The 13,565-nt window shown below is 60.2% G+C and overlaps 3 protein-coding genes across 3 annotated transcripts; 2 read left to right on the top strand and 1 right to left on the bottom strand.

Annotated features, from left to right (window-relative positions):
* The first annotated feature begins 2,580 nt into the window (after positions 1 to 2,580).
* Positions 2,581 to 5,191, top strand: STB3 (DNA-binding proteins Bright/BRCAA1/RBP1 and proteins containing BRIGHT domain). The gene is made up of 2 exons (XM_047981605.1): positions 2,581 to 2,891; positions 3,158 to 5,191. The coding sequence occupies exon 2, from the start codon at positions 3,198 to 3,200 to the stop codon at positions 4,272 to 4,274; it is 1,077 nt and encodes a 358-aa protein (XP_047837565.1). The 5' UTR covers positions 2,581 to 2,891; positions 3,158 to 3,197; the 3' UTR covers positions 4,275 to 5,191.
* A 2,539-nt stretch (positions 5,192 to 7,730) lies between these two features.
* Positions 7,731 to 8,831, bottom strand: JDV02_000756 (uncharacterized protein; the record flags this gene model as incomplete). Its single annotated transcript, XM_047981604.1, has 1 exon — positions 7,731 to 8,831. One exon carries the CDS (start codon positions 8,829 to 8,831, stop codon positions 7,731 to 7,733), a length of 1,101 nt encoding a protein of 366 aa, XP_047837564.1.
* Positions 8,832 to 10,982: 2,151 nt separating this feature from the next.
* On the top strand, positions 10,983 to 13,491 carry JDV02_000755 (uncharacterized protein). The gene is made up of 4 exons (XM_047981603.1): positions 10,983 to 11,378; positions 11,445 to 11,648; positions 11,710 to 11,779; positions 11,865 to 13,491. The coding sequence occupies exons 1-4, from the start codon at positions 11,184 to 11,186 to the stop codon at positions 13,196 to 13,198; spliced, it is 1,803 nt and encodes a 600-aa protein (XP_047837563.1). The 5' UTR covers positions 10,983 to 11,183; the 3' UTR covers positions 13,199 to 13,491.
* The last annotated feature ends 74 nt before the right edge of the window (positions 13,492 to 13,565 follow it).

Below are 13,565 nucleotides of genomic sequence, written 5' to 3'. Positions count from 1 at the left end.
TGTTCACCAATCTGGAGAGCATGCGCATTGATAATCTTGCCCGTTCCATGTCAAATTCGTAGCTTCGCGGCTGGGAGCATTACGAAAGACAATCATCGCGTCCTTAAAAAGACCATGACTACCCGTGAAACTGGTCGCGGCCGCTGCTGGGTCAGTTAGCTTATCTGTCCGATGCGCTGGCTGGCACGGCGGCCCGCCTCAAACAGAGAGGCAAGACGCAACACGCACTCCGGGAGCCGTGCCATCCACCCTCGGCATCCTGAAACCGGTATGCGTGAGAAGGGGCGCCAGTGCCCCCTGCCATCCAACATGGGCGGCGGCGTTCTGTCGCGCGGGCGCGGGCGCGCGAAATATTGATAAATACAAAACAGATGATAGTAACGACAACATCAAAATACGTGTACCCAAGCGCAAACAGCTTTGTTCGGGCGTATCGAATTATATCGGCCGCGTCGCGCGTGTGGACGCTAGGGCAGGGTAATGACGCGCCGGGCCCTGATGATCCCGACAGGAGCGGAGATAGAGGTACGGAGTCAGAGAGGAGATCTCGACGGCTCGCCAGCGGGTTCCACCCCCAGACTCGGGAAGACGATGCAAAGGCCCCGCAAATAGTACAGGTACGTACGCAGTACAAGCACCAAGCCAAGGCCATGCGGCTTCTAGACGGGGGCACGTTGTCGAAGCCGTGGCCGATATGCTCCGACGGGGGCAGACCCCGCCACGCAACGCCATCGCGATCGCGTCGGCAACAGACTTGCATTTTGAATTCATTACGCAGTTTCGAGTGCGTGCGTGTGCGCACAAGTGTATGCAGTGCACGGGGCCCGCCCACCGATGAGGGCTTTGGGAACGAGTGTACTCAGCCAGAGAGTCAGCCAAGCCAGCAACGTCCGTCCTCTTTATCTTACTGCTGCTGCGGGTGCTGCTGCTGCTGCGATAGGGCCGCACAGGCGCGCTTTGAGAAGGGGAGGAGGGCACGGGACACAAAGGCCGGATGGATGGATACATTTGAACAGTAGAATAGATGGATGGGAGGAGGGAGGGAGGGAGGGAGGCAGGAGGTAGGATGGCAGGGTGGGAGGGTAGGGTGAGGGTTGGACGGATTGACCGATGAGCGGACGTGAATGGCTGCTGTGACTCTTCCAAGGAACAACGTTCTCTCCTTCCATGGCCATGGCGACCAGTTGCAGTTGCCGTGGCTCGTGGCTCGTGGCTCATGGCTCATGGCTGCGTGCGTGCGCGAGTGCGCGACGCGGACAGAAAGCGCCATGGCCGCCCGCACCTGCTTTGGGCTTATCGGCGCGAGTCACAAGATGCCGAGCTCGCCCAATGAGCTGCGTCACTCCTCCCTCGCTGGTGGCCGGGCGTGTGCGCAGTGACGTCGCCAGGCAAGAGCGCGAATGGAGGCGGCGCCCGCATCGCGCACGCTCGCACGCTCGCTCCTTCCCACTCTCGTGTGAAGAGGACAGGAGCACGGCGCTCGCGTCTTGGAACCAAACCGGACGCTGGGGAGGGTGTGGGCGCATCCTGGCCGGCCATCAGCATCACCGCGAACCTCGCTATGACCACTCCCGTCATTCACGGTGGGCGGCTGCTTCGAGTCTGGGAATGGGTACTATTCATCTCACCCGCGTGTTGGGCTGGACCAGCGGTGCTCTACCGCAGTCGCTGTAGCACAGTAGCAGTCCTTGGTGCCGGGCGGGATTGCGAGGGTGAAAGAGGGCATCCGTGGTCGGCTAAGGTACTACCTATCCAAGGCGAGGTACAAGCGCGCGCGCTGACAAACCGCCATGCCTGCCTGCCTGTGCCTCCCTCCATGGCAATCCTTCCATCTGCCTGCCTTCTTTCCCGTCGTGCCCCCGGCTGACAGACTCCGACAGATATGAGGCCAGGCGAGGCGAGGTGAGGTGAGACGCAAATCAGCCAGGCCAGCCAGGTGGTCGTCACTTGGCAGGTAGGGGCTGATCCAGAATGAGGCACAGTGCGTAGGGAGGCGCTGCTTCAGCTGTACCTACCTGTATATTTCGATGTGATGCGAGCGAGTGTGTCAGTGACCATCGGGTCGGCCGTCTTCGGGTTCGGCAGGTCGAGAGCACCACCATCAACGCCGCCGCCGCCGCCTCAGCGTGGACGCGACGGCCCCCTAGATAAGGGAGAAAGCAGGACTCGCGCACGCCACGCCATCCTCGCCCAGGAACCTTGCAGCCTTGCTAGCTTGGGCGCGCCTGCAGGTATCTCCAGGCCACCGGCTGGTTGGGCAAGCTGTACTCGTGTGTACCTGACCGGCCGGCACGGAAGGCACCCCTCCCAAACGCAAAGTACTCCAGCAAGACAAGGTACTTGCACCACCCACAAACTCACTCCAGCCAGGGCGGTCGCCCCCTTCAAGCCCCCGTAACAATAGCGGTTAGCGGCCCCAGACACACACCCGGGCACACCCAACCTCGGACAGGAAGGCCTCCATGCCTGCCCCGAGGTACAGTGTACTGTGCCTTACCAAGGTACCAGCACCAGCGCCAGCAGCAAGAAGTCAGCCAGTCAGTGACACACTCGTCGGCACACGCACACACACAGGTTCCCAACACGGGAAGGCATATGGGGGCGGGCAAGCGGGCGTGTACCAAATAGGTACCTACAGTACCTACACTCGCTACGGGCGGCACAGTACTTACAGCCCGTCGGGCGCGCCTCTCCCCTTCCCTTCCTTTCTTCTCCTTTCAACCCAAAATCAACAACGCAAACAAACCTGCACGATTCCCATCGAGAATCACCCGTCACAGTCCCAGAGGATCACGCCGCCAGCTCTGCCAGCCTTGCTATCTCTTGCTTTGACCCAAGTAGCCGTCCGTCTGCAACCCAGTCGTCTCGCCGCGGCTCCAGCATTGCGTCAGGTACGTACCTCAGCGTCGCATCCTCCGCCCGTTGCCCCGTGTGTGAGTGAGTCAACGACGACGTGCGGCGGCGACGCTTCGCTTCAGACGAAAGGCTGCATCGCAAACGCGTCGTCAACATCTTTGCTTTCGTCGCTCGTCGCGGCCACATCGCATACACATACGCGCGCTCTCTCTCTCTCACACACACACATATACGAAACACATGCACTTTCTGACGACGACCACGACGCCTCTTCCCGCTGACACGAATCTTTGCCCCACAGACCACTTCTCTGAAGCACATCGCAACCAAACAACGCAAACATGGCTTCTCTGGCATCGGCTGCTCGTGACATCCCCAAGGCCGCCTCCTCGAACCGAGACAACTTAGCTGTTGTAGCGGATCGGAGCGGCCCGGCGACTGTGGCGCGTTCTCATACCCTCCCGACTCCCCCCAACTCCATCTCTCCGGCCCTGCCCGCTCATGGCCTCAAGGCCCAGTTGCAAAAGGCCAAGCTCGAGCCCATCGACTCCGACTTGGACCTGCACGACCACCCCGACATCCATGAGCGGTCAACATCCCCCGCGACCACCCACGAGGCCTCGGGCGCCATCACCAGCGCCCTCCTGGCCAAGTACCACCTCCCAGAGATCCTGCTCAACCACGGTCCTCTGGCGATACGGCACATCATGGGCTACCTGACGACGTCGGTACCGGGCTTTTCGGGTATCCCGCCGACAAAGGCTCGTCGATTGGTTGTGGGCGCCCTGGAGGGACGAGGGGGAGAGGGAGGAGGCTTGGAAGGAGACGTCGAGTTCGACAAGGTAGGATGGGGGCGGTGGGATGCCCGCCGGCGGGGGTTCGCCTCGCGCGACCGCCAAGGCACCCCGCCACCCTCGGCCGGCGCAGCCATTCCCATCTCCAAGGTTGGCCCAAGGGGCCAGGACTGGGCCCGCCTCAATGTCTCCGCGTCCGTGGGCGAGGAGTCGGTACACTTCTCCAACGACGACGAACACGACGACGTCCACATGATGGAGACGGAGGCGGACAAGATGTCCCTGGACGGTTCCGCGTCAGCGTCGTGCTCGGAAGCACCAGACGACGACGTGGCCATGAACGACGACCCCGAGGATGTGACTGACGATGAGGACTGGGCGGCCATGGGCGCTGCGGCTCTCCGAGCCGAGTCGTATCCGAACATGGCCGCCGCTCAATCAAGCGGTGCTCTTCGATCTCCCAACTTTGCTCTCCCCGGTGGACTGCGAACATTTTCCGTGAGCTCGGGCATGGCGCGCCCACCACCACAACCGGCAAACCTCGACCTCGCTGTCCTAAGCGGCACACCCGATGCCCAGGAGCGCGAGGCCGTCGAGGCTCTTCTACGACTCGGTTCTGTATAATACCAATTTGCATGCAAGGCGTTCTGGAGGCATGGGGCGGTTTTTTTGGCCCCTCTTTGGGTGGCAATGTCTGGCCCGCCATGGCTAGGCTATCCGGCGGCTGGGCCACGGAACGCGTGTCTCGCACGATTGGAGGCGGCGCCCTCGACATCATACCAACTATGTTCACGATGACACGGTTCTACACTTTTCTTTTTTATTTTTCTCGATAATCACGGCCAGGCTCGCACCATCCGAGCTCCTTCTGGCTTTTTCTTCGCGGCGATTGGTCGCCCGTTTTTGAGCATGGCCCTCTTCGGGCATACAATGGGCTGGCACATTGGGGTTGGAACCCAACTCCCCCCTTTTTTGACAAAGAGCATACCGAGGGGGAAGCTGTTGCATCCAAGACAGGCATATATGGCACGACAGAGCAATCAAGAATGCTGTCCCTCGGGCAGGTGTTCCCGTCTGGCTTTCCAATCCGTCCGGCGATAGGCTGTCTATGATTATCGAGGGTCAAGAGGGTGCTTTCACAAAGCCAGGCCCTTACGCTACTTCTGTGGCCGCGGGCGACACTGAGTGTGGTGAAGTCGGTGCTTGTGGATGGCGGAAGATGGCTCGATGCGAGTAGCGGAGACGTAGACGACTATTGTCGTGCCTCAGGAAATCGACGGTGAGGGGCTCGTCGAGACGAGGTGATAAATGCCATGAAGGCAACGAGTTAGGTCAGGACGAGAGTGATTATGCTGTCATTCCTATGTCGGTGTGGCAAGGGACGCGGTGAGAGAGTGGCGACGGGGAGGTGGATGGCGAGGGCTCGACGTGCGCGCGAGTGTATGCAGAGCATATAGGCAGATATAGGTGTACGTCGACGAGAGGGTATCTTGTTGCGCGGCACAAACATACAAACATGCCTGGTCCCCCCGGAGGCGACGCTGCAAAGACTACGAAGTTCTTTCTCGCCATGGTCGGCCGGTTGATGAGAGGCAGAGCGTTGCGCATTCCCACCGCGATTTTGTCCGCCGCAGCGCCCACGGCGTATGAGTACTCTTGAGCCCGACGCTATGCTTGTGCTTGCCGACACTTCCCTCCCTCTTACCTTTTTCCACTTCCATAAAGCAGCCCATCACTTTCCTCCTGAGCTACCGCCGTGCAGGTTGTGGCCCGTGGAGGAGGAGAGGAGGTGGAGGAGGAGATGGTCCTTTTTGATTCTCTGAAGCACAGCTCGAGTCGCGACGTTGCCACGTTTCGCCCACTTTATTCCTGCGTGTGCCGATGACGACGAAGAAAAGGGGAGGGTGAGGAGAGAATAGGGGTTGGAGGTGGGAAGGGGAAGGAGCAGAGAGTGAGCGGAGCCAACGGGGGAGAGTCAAGAGGGGGAGAGAGCAGGAGAGGAGGGGGGGGATGCACCAGGACCTCAAACACAGAGAGTTCTCGGGGGAGGCCAAGATACCATCACGGCACCAAGGGATAACGGCTTGGATTCAGAATAAGACCAACATGAGGAAATAAAATCAAAGGCGGGTGCCACCGCCGGGGCAGGTCAGAGCCACGGTACTAGCACTCCTGGTTGGAACGGAAAAGGCCGTGTCGTCATTGTCGTCATTGTCGTCATCGTCGTCATTGTCGTCATCATCGTCGTCGTCGTCGTCGTCGTCGTCAGTCGTCGCATTCGCACAGACGGACAAGAAAAGGCGAGAATCGTCACGAAGTACGTAAGGTTGTAGTATTAATAACAGCCGGCCCCTCTTGACTGTCGTAAGGGTACGGCGTAACTGAGCACCCAGCTAGCTAACGAGGGTCTGTGTCTTTACGTGTGTCAATGTGTCTGAGCATCATTAGAGTCGCGCACGTCCGTACGTTCTACGGAGGGGGCGTGCGTACGTAGATTCTGCGCTCCACGCCTGCGAGCGGTGCGAGGTGGTCCATGGATCTGGCTCTCGGAGAGAATGGAGATGGAGACGCAGACCGCTCGGGCAAAGTGCCTTGGGATACGCAGCGGCGGCACTTCGTGATGACGGAAGACATGCTTGCGGGAACGTGCCTTGGGTCACCCTATGAATCGGGACCGGCTTCCCTTCCCATACATGCACTCGAGGCTAAGCAAGTCCGTTCGAGGAGGGCAAACAACCCCCCTCTACGGCCTCGATCACGTTCTGCTTGTCAAGGGTGTGGTCGGGCGGTCTCGACTTTCTCGTTTCGATTCGCAGCAGCGCCTGCCCTCTACTCATGAGCGAGGAGGCTGGATGCTGCAGCGTCTACAACACCATGCCCATGTCATGAAAAGACACACTGGTGCCGTAGGCGGATGAGGAAGAGCATAGAACCGACACCATCCCTTGCAAGACATCGACATCGACTGCAAGGCTGCCAACGCCGGGCGCATCCCTCGCAGCAGCGAGACTTCCCAGCCTCCCCTCGGGCTGATACTCCCCGTTTCTAAGTGTTCATGTCGTATGAGAGCTCCATCTACACGACGGGCCATGCGTGTGACAAGATAGATTATCAGCTGCGGGCACCAACGAGTAGGAGCTGCATGTCCGACCTGTATTTCTTGTTGACATTTGCTGCCTATGCTCCCTCCTGGACCTGACGGGGTCGGGCCAGATTCCAGACTTGCGCATGAAAAGACAAGACGGGCGCTTTTGTTCACGATGATCTGATCTGGCTACAAGCAGACAGATTCCTGCGATACGAAGCCGTACTATTCCCCAACCTCTTTCGTCGTGTCGGAGGATTTGATCCGGAGCAGCGCGGGCTTCTGTCCGTAGCAGTAGCAGGAGGCTCTCTCTGAAAGTCAGATGAGCGCCGCACAAACGCATTGAAGATGAATCAAGCTCGTCTGTTGCAGATAACGGAACGACATATGACCCGAAGGACGCCGCTAGAGGACAGGGTGCGCGGACGGTGCCGTATGTATATGAGGTTGCAACTTGTTAGTCTGTGCCATGTTTAGGCACCGTTGGCCTCTTCTTCAAGTCAGAGCAAGCAGCAGCCCGAGCGAGGGGGGGTCACGCACACCGTACCAACGTCGTACGACGGTCCGCCACTTTGATCTGGCCGACAAGACGTAGGAAGGGGGGAGGGGCTTGTGCTACATCTTGCATGTCCCAAGTCACGGGTCCCAGAGATGCCAGGGCGATGTTTATGAGACGGGCGCCTCACCATAACCCTGCATGTATGTGCCTTGCCCAGGAGCAAGCCGTGCCATGCAGCTGTCGGGACATTGGCGTCCAGCTCGGACGTGTTCCTGGGCATGAGTTTCTCATGGCAGCCTCTGTTGCTGCCGCTGCCAAGCAACTCAAAAGCACGCACCCGGCGGGACGAGTCCCACCGGAGTCAGGGCACATGCATTATAGCATGACCATGGGTATCCTCCCGGGAGGTGAGTCTGGGGCCCGCTTGAGAGAGGTGGAATTAATGCCTCGCTGCTGGTCAGAACAGAGGGCGCGTTCGATGCTGCCGCATCATCCGTCATGCCCGCGAGCCAGGAGGGATGGGAGGGAGTGAGGGAGAGTGGGAGAGTGGGAGGGAAGGCGTCTGGTCGACGGCGGACGGTCGAGTCAAATCAAGGTTTGGAAGTGCTGCCCCGAAGGTTTCGGCAGACGCAACGTCGTTGTGCGGAGCGACGTCGGGCGGCTGGCCCCTTTGGAACCTCGCCACGTCTCTCGGATCTTTGTTGGACGGTGTCATGCCCCGGTCTTGGTCGATCGATCCATCTGGCTGGCTGGCTGGCTGGCTGGCCGGCCACAGACGCAACATACACACGTAGGACACGGGCGGGCAGCGAACGCCATGGACTCTCTCTGTCTGGGGGCTGGGCGCGTGGCTTCTTGGCCCAAAAACAAGCTTACTTTCTCCGCACCGAAAGTGGCAAACAAAAGATGCACTGCCCTGTGGCTTGCCGCGCCCGCCAATGGGCTGCATCTTGGCGGGAATGGAGCGGCAGTAGTCCATTCTCGCAGACGTCTTGGCGAGCTGGTCCCGGTCTCGGCGTGCGTGGGCTTGGAGCTTGGCCTTGGGTTTTGGTCGACGCTGATGCTGCTGATGCTGCGATTGACAACAGCCAACGTGCTGGCTGCGGGTCGGGTTCGCTTCGCTTCGAGAGACAGACAGACAGTGGGAGCACGCTGCTGGCCGCCTTGGTGACGCCGGCCGGGGCAAGCATGAAAGCATGACGGGCGAGCAAATGCCTCCGTTGCATTCATGCCACCGCCCCATCTGCTGGGAACCTCCGTCCGCGGCTGTGATAATACGCCCATGTATGGTTGTGAGCGGAGGCGCTGATGCTGTCGACGACGCAAAGCCAGGGCCAGGCCTGGACCCTGCACCAAGCCGTCCCCTATCAGCTGACCTGCCACATCGAGGCGATCCACGGTCTTCTTGGCGTTGTCTCCATTCCCCTCGAAGAGCGTTGCAACGGCGCACCGTGCATATCGTGGAAACGTGTGCTTCACCAGCAAACTTTGCGCAATGCCATGCCTGTTCTGCTGCGTTGGGCTCTGCAACAGTCAGTACTCCTGCTCCTGCTGCGACCCTTTTCGCCAGAGGCCCTGTCCTAGCTGTGGGCATCATGCGTTTTGTACTCCGATTCGGCGGGCTCGGGCCTGGCTGTACGTACAAGCATTGACTGATGACGGTGCAAGAGGGCCAGCTCGACTAACATCATTGCCGCCAAAGTGACGCCAGATTAGTGTGTATGAAGCTGCTACGAGCCCGGGCCAGGTATGTAACGAGCCGCAATACGCGTGGATGAGGGCGCAAAGCCACCGCCACCAGACGGGTGTCTTGTCCTTCCCCAGACGCAACTCTTGTCGAGGCACGATCTGCCAACGAATGGTGAGCGAACGTGCGGGCAATCGATGGGCTGCCAAGGGTGGTCGCCCATCTCTGCGCGACTTGGCTTTGCGACAGGGCAACCCGCGACCTCTCGGCGCCTCAGCGGCCGCAGGCGGAAGCTGCAGCCCAAGACGGCGGAAAGCTTGTTGATTCATCGTGCCTGGGCATTACTTATTAGTAGCGTTACCCGTAACCAGATGCCAGGACGCCAGGGGGGAGGGGCCGTCAAGCGATAAACTGGGGTCGGGCGGGCGGGCGCTGGATCGGCGGAGCTTGGGGCAACGGGTAGGCCTTCAAACTGGACGCCCACTCGGTAACACGGAGCAAGGATGCCCGACCCTACCTATGTACGTACGTAGTCCCTTGTAGGTAATTAGGTATAGTCCTACTGTATGTACTTACCGTCGGCGCGCGCGCAACCAGATACCGTACGTGCGCGTCTGGACCTGGCACCTCGCACTGGGGCCAGCAAAGACCATCCAGAAACAGAAGAATGTGCGCAAGTGGTGCTTCCGTAGCGCGAGGATGCAAGGGAAGGGATGCACCGCTGCCGCCCCCGTGGTCAGTACGACGCGTGTAGCGTAGGTGGGAGCGGTGGTTGGTGGTGCCAACGGCCGGCGCCCATGGCTCGCTCGCTCACTCGCTCACTGTCACTGTCGCGCGCCAGATTGCTCGCCCGCCCGACTCCGAGGGCACTCCGAGGGTGCAAGCGAGTCGGCGCTGGGGCGGTACTGGAAATACTTGTGCTTGTGCTCTACGGGACGGCACGGCTCATCAGTACGCATCTCTCGGTGCTCCGGTATTTTGGCCCATCCCAGACATACCAGACCAGGGGCGGCGGCGCCTGTCAGGCGGACAGTCCATGGCGACACAGGTGCGACCCTGTCTGCGGCCGGGAGACCACCTCGTGCTCGCAGCGCCCCCAAGCCAAGGTTCGGGAGGCCGGCCGACGTTTACTGACAGTGCTGCCACCATGACGCAGCCAGCGACTGACTCGCCCGCCTGGTCTTGCTGCCGAGCTCTTGCCCACGATGGCGCGGAGCCCGTTTTCGTCAAGGCGATGGATGACCGCCGGATCGCCCTGGGAAGAGCAGCGACGGGGTCGTGGTACGCTATCATTCATTACCCTGTGATGCCTCGGGGCACATCTCGGGTCAGCCCAGGCAGAGGCAACTGTACGCCAAAAGTCAAGTCAGAGGTGTATTGCTCGCGCCCGGAGCATTCGTCACGACGGCTGCGTGGGTGTGAATAAGGGGTTAATAATACCTTAGTGACCCGTAGGTGTCAGCTGGGCGACACACACAGTGCATCGACAGTCGGCGGCTCGTTGGGAGGGGGAGTAGGTATGAAGGTAGGCAGTCGGGTGGTGCCCTCGAAGCAGACAGACAGATGGACGGACGGACGACGGCCTTGACGCAGGCGAGGATGCTGGGTATGGCATGGCATGGCATGGCATGGCATGGCCACGGTCCACCGTACACCTCATGGCATGGAGCTTGTGTGACGCCCGCCGCGGGGGCTTCGATGGCCCCGAGGGGCGTGCCTGCCAATCGAAAAGTGGTGATGGCTTGTGGATGGCAAGAGATGGGCCAAGCGCCCAGACTTTGCCAAGCCTTGGCGGTCTTGGCATGACCAGCTCCGCCGCAAGGCTTGGCGTATCCGCGTTAGTGGGTACGTCCTCGGGTCGCTGTCCCCACTGCTACCGCCGCCCAACTGTGCCCGCCTCAGGTCACCCGCTTCTAGCGCCATCTCGGATACCCCGGTGCAAATGCCAAGACCGCCAAGAAATTCCGCTCGCCCTTTCTCGCCTGCCCAGACTTCGGGGTGTGAGAGCGCGCTCTCGAGGAGCAGGAGGCCCCGGGAACCTTCTTCAACACGCCGCTTCCTCCTCGATCCTCGTCCTTCAACTCCCAGACTTCCCATTGTGCAGACCAAGCGTCGGATTCACTTGTCGCCCGCCGCCGCCTCGCGCCCGACCCTTCCTGCGTCCTTTTAAGAGTCCAGCAGCCGTTGCGCCCAGCATCAGATAACACGCCCACTGCCCGTCTGTCTCAGATACCGCCACCACCACCACCACCGCACGTCGCCATGGCCGCCCAGGTCTCCGATGCCGCCCAGGCATCATCGGCCTCCAGCAACAACAGTGGCGATTCCAAATCTAACACGCCCGCCCCTTCCAGTGCCACCTCGAGCACTTCACAGCACGCCGCCTCCCCCGACGACAACTTGACCTGCCGTTGGAACCAGTGCAATCAAAAGTTCTCGAGCCCGGAGACGCTTTATGTGAGTTGGCTCGTTATGAGGCCGCGAGATGCAGACCCATGGAGCTGACAAGCCCGTTTTCCCCAGGAGCACATCTGTGAGCGCCATGTTGGTCGCAAGAGCACCAACAACTTGAACCTCACTTGTCAGTGGAACTCGTGCCGGACCACCACGGTCAAGCGGGACCACATCACATCGCACATCCGCGTACACGTCCCGCTCAAGCCACACAAGTGCGAGTTTTGCGGCAAGTCTTTCAAGCGACCGCAGGACTTGAAGAAGCATGTCAAGGTCAGTACTACCCTGAACTTTCCCAGTGCCGTTGCCACCAGCCTAGACTTACACGGTGTAGACGCACGCCGACGATTCTGTACTCTCTCGCCCCGGACAGGACCTGAATTACAGAACACAGGCCACCAAAGGTAAGTTGACTATTGGATGATGTTTCCATAAGACCCAGCCGTCGTCGTTCGTGCCTCGCAAAAAAGACGCTGACCAGCTTCACAGCACCGAGCTACTATGACCACAATGGCCAAATCCGAGGCGGTGTCGGCGCCTTCTCGCACCAGCCCGCCCACGGCAGCTATTACGCGCCCCAGCCGTCCACCAACTATGCTCTGTACTTTAACCAGCCGCCTCTGAACACGCCGCGGAGCGAGCACGTGGGCTACAGCACTGCCGCTGCAGGTGGGTACGATCGCAAGCGAGCTTACGATCGCACCTACGACGCCATGGATGATTTCTTCGGCCATGTCAAGCGGCGCCAGATCGACCCCACGTCATACGCGCAAATTGGCCGCTCGCTGCTCCCACTTCACAACTCGCTGTCGATCCCCAATGGACCCCTGGGCACCGCGGAGCAGTACATGCCTCAACATGCACCCGCCCCGTCAATGGTTCATTCCGGCCCGGCGCCGACGACGAACCCCCTGACGCAGCAGTACTACCTCCCTAGCGCCCGTACACAGAAGGACCTGATGCAGCTTGATGGTCTCCTCGGCCAGATGCAAGACACCATCTACGAGAACGCCAACCACGCCACGGCTGGCGTACACATTCACAACCATGGCGACGGCCACCTCGGCGGTTTCAGGCACAGCCCATCACCCACGGTTCTTCAGCGTTCACCCAGTGGTCTGCCCGTGACCGCAGACACGTACCAGCCCATAAGCGCGCCTAGCATGGCCTCTCCGCTTACCAACATGTCGTCGACGGGGACCCCTGCCGTAACCCCCCCGTCCAGCTCCATGTCCTACACGTCGGGACACTCGCCTAGCCCGTCCGCGTCGTCCGGTCTGTCTCCGCAATCGCGCCACAGCTCGACGGCTTCGTCGGTCATGTACCCGACGCTGCCCACGACGCTGCCCACGGTCACACAGGGATTCGGACAGTCAACCACGGCAACTCTGGGGCCGAGCTTCGAAAGCAATGAGCGCCGCCGGTACTCTGGAGGTATGCTGCAGAGGGCCCGCGGCATGCCACCCCCTCCCCCGAGGAGTGTTGAGGAAAGCGGGCGAACCACGCCCAAGGCTGGTGATTCGGCTCTTTCCGTGGGATCCCCGTCGTCCGAGTCTGACAGCGACTCTACCAAGGAGCGTGAGGAGCAGTACGACCGCTGGCTTGAGAACATGCGAGTGATCGAGTCGTTGCGCGAGTATGTGCGACGCCGCCTTGAGCGCAGGGACTACGTGGACGAGGACGGGGAGACGCGTGAGGGCAGAACGAATTGCGATGCCATGGACGTGGATATCAAGAGCCCCCGCAGCGTGTCGCAGCAACCCAATGGTCCTCGCGAAGGTGGCTCGTCTCTCTACCCAAGGCTGCCGGTGCCGGGGTCTTGAGCCTCTCACGAGCGCCAGATTGGTCGTGTGTTGAGTTGGCTATTCGCCGTTGATCATGTTTGCGATCAGAAGTGAAGTGTGTTGCCATATATGCGAGTATCTGTATGCCTTTGACTAGTCTGTTTTGTTGATTGGAAGGATGGGCGTCAAGGGCGCTCCGGGCAAAATGGCTCGAAGACGCGGTTACGGACCGCCTCGCGCATGTATCTTAACTATCATTCAGCCGCCGCAGTTAACTTGCAGAGCGGAATTGATGTATTGCTCTCCTCGCAATTACTTTAACTTTCTTGACAGTCAAGATGAATGTGAACGTAAAGGCACATGTGAAGATCCGTATCGAAAAGACGCCTCGTAGTGTCATGCCATT

This window comes from Purpureocillium takamizusanense, chromosome 1, assembly GCF_022605165.1.
Source record: "Purpureocillium takamizusanense chromosome 1, complete sequence".
Lineage (NCBI taxonomy): Eukaryota > Fungi > Ascomycota > Sordariomycetes > Hypocreales > Ophiocordycipitaceae > Purpureocillium > Purpureocillium takamizusanense.
The sequence above is the reverse complement of the archived record's forward strand: the minus strand, read 5'-3'. Positions and strand labels throughout refer to the sequence as shown.